General features: G+C 35.0%; 2 protein-coding genes and 1 long non-coding RNA gene across 3 annotated transcripts; all 3 read left to right on the forward strand.

Moving 5' to 3' along the window:
* Positions 1-306: 306 nt before the first annotated feature.
* Positions 307-955, forward strand: LOC133205864 (uncharacterized). The gene is made up of 3 exons (XR_009723672.1): positions 307-412; positions 618-697; positions 823-955. It is a non-coding gene; the product is annotated as an uncharacterized LOC133205864 (long non-coding RNA).
* A 747-nt stretch (positions 956-1,702) lies between these two features.
* On the forward strand, positions 1,703-2,780 carry LOC133172566 (heat shock protein beta-1-like). Its single transcript, XM_061307487.1, has one exon. It carries the CDS (start codon positions 1,802-1,804, stop codon positions 2,516-2,518), a length of 717 nt encoding a protein of 238 aa, XP_061163471.1. The 5' UTR covers positions 1,703-1,801; the 3' UTR covers positions 2,519-2,780.
* A 1,393-nt stretch (positions 2,781-4,173) lies between these two features.
* Positions 4,174-5,323, forward strand: LOC133172491 (uncharacterized). Its single transcript, XM_061307380.1, has one exon. The coding sequence runs from the start codon at positions 4,325-4,327 to the stop codon at positions 5,039-5,041; it is 717 nt and encodes a 238-aa protein (XP_061163364.1). The 5' UTR covers positions 4,174-4,324; the 3' UTR covers positions 5,042-5,323.
* The last annotated feature ends 246 nt before the right edge of the window (positions 5,324-5,569 follow it).

The raw sequence follows: 5,569 nt of genomic DNA on the forward strand, positions 1-5,569 counted from the left end.
TAAAACATTATGCAGAATTTTTGAAATATAGGTTAAGACAAAAATATGCTCAAAAGCTCAGGAGCGAACCTCTTTAAGGGATGATACTGGTATTTTAAGAATAAATACATTTTATTGATCATTATTATAATTAGAAATGATTGTGATAAAATTTTTCACCGTTCAAGAATCTTGCAGAAGCATGGCGAGAACGACAACTCTGGATAGAGAATGTGCTGCTTTTAAACGCATTGTGACGTCATAATGCACTTTACGTCACAATCCATTGTAAGTAGTGGATAACTAGTCTATCGCTACTGATAAAATATCAACAAAAATTCTTCGTTGATATTTGGAAACATTCGTCTGTTTGATATTGAATTTTGGACCACAGACAGTGTTACACAAAGAGCTGCCAAACGTATCATTGAATGTGAGTATAATTTTGCATTAAAAATGCATGATTGCTCGTTTTTTTTTTATGATTTCCAAAATCCTTAGTGACACGATTAATATTTTGACAAGACCTAGAAAGATTTGGTCTGAGGTTCTATCACAACCGTACAGATTAAAGTACAATTATCATAATTCCATTGTCTTATATTCCCTTCTCTTTGAATAACTATCTTTTATTATAGCATTCACACAATGCCGTTGCCTGGATTTTCACTGATAGTTATGGGAGCTATGGAGCTCAGGAAATGGTGGGATAAGAAAAGTAAATTGTTTTAAAATTTTACCAAATAAACCGTGCAAATGTTCCATATAAGAGCTTATTTAATTTTTCCATAACAAGCTTGTTCATTTATCTATAATGGTTTGGATTTTATTTTGTTTATCTAGATACAAGACGTGTACAGAGGATTATTATAAATCCACAAGATATTGGAACAGACGTGGACACAGGTGTTAGCGAAGATGTGCTAGATCATTATGTTTCTACTGAAGTAGACGGTCTATTAAGGCGCATACAAAATTCTATGGATGGTTAATTTAATTTTTTTTTCCGTTTTTTGTTTTTTTGTTTTTTTTGTTTTTTAATTTTTTCTCCATTCTTTAATTTTCATTTCTTTAATTATTTTACTTTTTGGAGGGGGGGGGGGGGGTACGAAGCCGAGGAGTCTCACTTGACCAAAAATAAAAAAAAAATATAAAAAAAAACCCGGAAAAAGAATATCGAGAAAAGTGTCTCGTTTCCTTTTATAAGATCGAGAAAAGATGTCGTAATACTGAGAAATAACTTAGATTTTTTACTAGATATTTTTTCGTTTTCTTTTCATTTTATTTTTCAAATGAGACTTTCGTAGTAAGATAACGAAATTCATTTTGACAACGAGAAAACCATTTGATTTTACTTGTATTAGGAAATTCTTAACATTTTTTTAATGTGGCTTGAATATAAATATAACGTGATTCTATTACATTTCATGCTGAATGATATACCTTCAAAAAAAATTATTCCGTATTTAAGATAACTCGTATGTATAGATTCATTACTTAGCGAAAAGAGCTCTGTATATCAAGCTCACTTTTCACGTCCTTTGTATATAAAATGACATTTATGTTATATTTTTCGTACTTAGCACTTACTTATGTTACATATACATGTAATAACATGAAATCCGAAATTGTGATAAAAAAACTGTACATCTCTCACGAGTAATGGATGCAGAGGCGGTCAATGAATTTTCTAGAAGATTGAGTTATCGTCCTTTCACTGAACTGTATTTCCGCTTCTCTGTCACCGACCGTGCGAGGCTGAGTTTGTTTTATTCAGTAGCCTACTACATTTTAAATTTTGTCCCTGTGATTGATAAAAGACATGGATTTCTTGCCGATTTACTATCGTCCAATGTCAGCACAACAGCAGGCCCCTGCTTTTCGTGATTTGCTGAGACAAATGCTTCGCGAGGAGATGGCCGGAATGCCCCAATCTCATCAACAAGCTGCTTTGGAACATAAGCGTCGTCAGGTACCAGAAAAATGGAGCAAAACTATTCGTCTTGACAACTATCACCCTGATGAAGTGAAAGTCGTCGTGAAGGATGGCACTGTCAAAATACATGCAAAACACCTTGGTGGGGATGAGCTTAATAGCGATGTCCGCGAATCTACCCGTACCATTAGAATCCCCGAGGGAGTAGATCAAAGTAAGGTCCACTGTTACATGAGCAATGAGAATCATTACACGGTAGAGGGACCCATGCTTCCTAATGAAGACGATGAGGTTGATATTAAATTGGAGGATGTACCCGCCATTACTGATGGGAGTGAGGTGGACATGCAGGTTGCAGAGCAGGGACCGTACCAAGAGAATTTAGATCTATCCGTGTTTGATCCCAAAAATATTAACATTACTCGTAAAAAGAATGTCGTCTGTATTTCTGCAAATGAATCTCGTGATGAGGACGGGATTAAAGTGCACAGGTCATTCTGCAAGGAGTTCACTCTTCCCGAGGGTGTCGACTACAAACAGGTCAAGGCTGCCCGTGGAAAAGACGGGAAGGTCGCAATCATGGCGCCCAAATTGGAGAGTTAATTCGTGGAATTCTGAAAAGCTTACCACTGCAGTGATGAGCTGATTCATGAATAAAAATTGTCATAATTTTGCGTACACACTGTTTACATTCTTGCAATTTTAATTGCTTTACATAGATTTTATTGTTTGCTATTTGCTTTAAAGAACTTTTAGCCTTATAATGATGAATTGATTATATGTGGTGGATAAGAAATTTTGTAAATAAATTGTTTTACTTGCTATTCATTCCATGTTAAGCTATGCAGATAAAAAAGGAAAGAAACGCCTTGTTTTTTGTTGATCTATTAGAATTGGAAAGCGTTATGTTTAAATCATTGTATCGATGTTATTTTGTCAAAACAAATATTTGATAACATATATGTATAAGATTATGTGGAATTGTATACATGTACTTCATACAAACAGGATACGTACACTTCCAATATGTTGAGACAATTTTATAAAACATTTTTTGTGTAAGGTGAATTAAATGAGGAAAGCTGAGCTCAAACTGAGCCGCAGGATTTAGTACAAACATTTGGGTTCCCCCTCCCCCTCTTCAGTGTCATGGTCACGTGCATTTAAAAAAAAATGATGTATGGTAATCTTTCGTTCATTAGGTTCGTATGTACTGAAAGTCCATTGTGAATGACCGAAAGTGCATCGACCCCGAAAGAAGAGTTTGGGTCGATGATTGTTCTTTCATCTGATAAATCCAACAGCTCGATCTACGATGAATTAGTTCAGTGTTGTACAAAATAAATACTTTAAAAACATAGATTGAACTGAAACAGTGCAAGTAAATTTTACTACACACCTATAATTAGTGTACATTTATAAGACATTCGAAGAATTCCATGGACTACGGTTATATATAGCTGTACAACTAAAATTGGCTGATTATTCAGTCCCGATTACGAAGTACTACGTCACAAAGATATGAAGTTCTGAATAGTATGGCACACTAATTTTGTCAAAAACTTCTTAACGATCCACTTAGAAATCATATGCATTTTTTTCTCTTAAAATAAAAGAAACTATATTGTGTATAAAGATAATTTAAAGTAGATTTTTATAATGAAAAAAAAAATCTTTATTTTTATTAAACAAATCGACATTTTAAAATCCCTACAAACTAGAAACATTTCTGCTAATCTAGAAGATGAGCAAAAAGTATTGATATTTAGAACTCCAGACGCCTAACGTATGGATGGCGATGCCCCAAGCTTTCTGGGATTTTTTTAATCACTAGAACACCTACATTCCGGTATATCGGTATATTAGAATGTTATGTTTTGTATTTTAAAATGAATTCACATACGTAAGGTGACTGTGAAGTTCAGACTTTCATGAAATGCCAGTTTAAGCACATTCTGATTAATAATTCAGCTCGCTATACAAACTGATTTATAGCCAAATAAAGTATAAATTAAAATTCATTATTATTGCATAAATTTCCGGTAGATCGAAGGATATGACATGAAAAGAACTTCACTCTCTCTCTCTCTCTCTCTCTCTATTTGACAAAATCTAGCGTTATAGTTAACAATGAAACATTCGTCATACAAGTTTGATTTTTTTAGTTATTAATTTATCTAAAAAAAATGATATCACTTTAAAACATTGTATTATGTAATATTTTAAGTCCCTCTCATGTCTCCGTATGAAGGCAGTCAACAACGCGATCAATGAACTTTCCAGAACTGCTTTGTCCCGAGTTATCGTTTCTTATATAAAAGGGTGGTCATACTGACGCTTGTAATACCTTGTGGTTTGTAGCATCTATTTCTTTTTGTTTGTACCGGTGATTAGAAATAGACTGAAAATATGGATTTCATGCCGATTTCCTATCGTCCAATGTCTGCACAACAGCAGTCTGGTTCTTTTCGGGACCTGCTTAGGCATATGATGCATGAAGAGTTGACCGGAGTACCCCAAACTCAACAGCACCCTGCTTTGCACCACAGACGTCGTGAGATACCCGAAAAATGGAGCAAAACTATCCGCTTGGACCACTACCACCCCGACGAAGTGAAAGTGGTCGTAAAGGATGGTACTGTTAGGATCCATGCAAAACACCTTGGTGGGGATGAGCTTAATAGCGATGTCCGCGAATCTACCCGTACCATAAGAATCCCCGAGGGAGTAGATCAAAGTAAGGTCCATTGTTATATGAGCAATGAGAATCATTACACGGTAGAGGGACCCATGCTTCCTAATGAAGACGATGAGGTTGATATTAAATTGGAGGATGTACCCGCCATTACTGATGGGAGTGAGGTGGACATGCAGGTTGCAGAGCAGGGACCGTACCAAGAGAATTTAGATCTATCCGTGTTTGATCCCAAAAATATTAACATTACTCGTAAAAAGAATGTCGTCTGTATTTCTGCGAATGAGTCTCGTGATGAGGACGGGATTAAAGTGCACAGGTCATTCTGCAAGGAGTTCACTCTTCCCGAGGGTGTCGACTACAAACAGGTCAAGGCTGCCCGTGGAAAAGACGGGAAGGTCGCAATCATGGCGCCCAAATTGGAGAGTTAATTCGTGGAATTCTGAAAAGCTTACCACTGCAGTGATGAGCTGATTCATGAATAAAAATTGTCATAATTTTGCGTATTCTTAATTGAATTTACACACTGCTTACATTCTTGCAATTTTAATTGCTTTGCATAAATATTATTGTTTGCTATTTGCTTTAAAGAACTTTTAGCCTTATAATGATGAATTAATTATATGTGGTGGATAAGAAATTTTGTAAATAAATTGTTTTACTTGCTATTCATTCCATGTTAAGTTATGCAGATTAAAAAAGGAAAGATCGAAGCACTTTGTTTTATATTGATCTATTAAAATTGAAGAGCGTTATGTTTAAATCATTGTATCAATGTTATACAGGTAGGTGGGAGAAAGCTCTGAGATCAGGGACATATCTTCAGGTTAAATTTATTTTTGACTCTCCATAGAAGGTAGGGTATTGTCTTGGACTATTAGTTTGAAGAAACTACAGGTAGGTGACAAAAACATCTGGGATCAAGGTTATTATTTTTTTTAATAAAATAAATATTGTTT

Source organism: Saccostrea echinata, unplaced genomic scaffold (assembly GCF_033153115.1).
Source record: "Saccostrea echinata isolate AGI-Se365-2 ecotype Australia unplaced genomic scaffold, CSIRO_AGI_Sech_v1 ptg000054l, whole genome shotgun sequence".
NCBI lineage: Eukaryota > Metazoa > Mollusca > Bivalvia > Ostreida > Ostreidae > Saccostrea > Saccostrea echinata.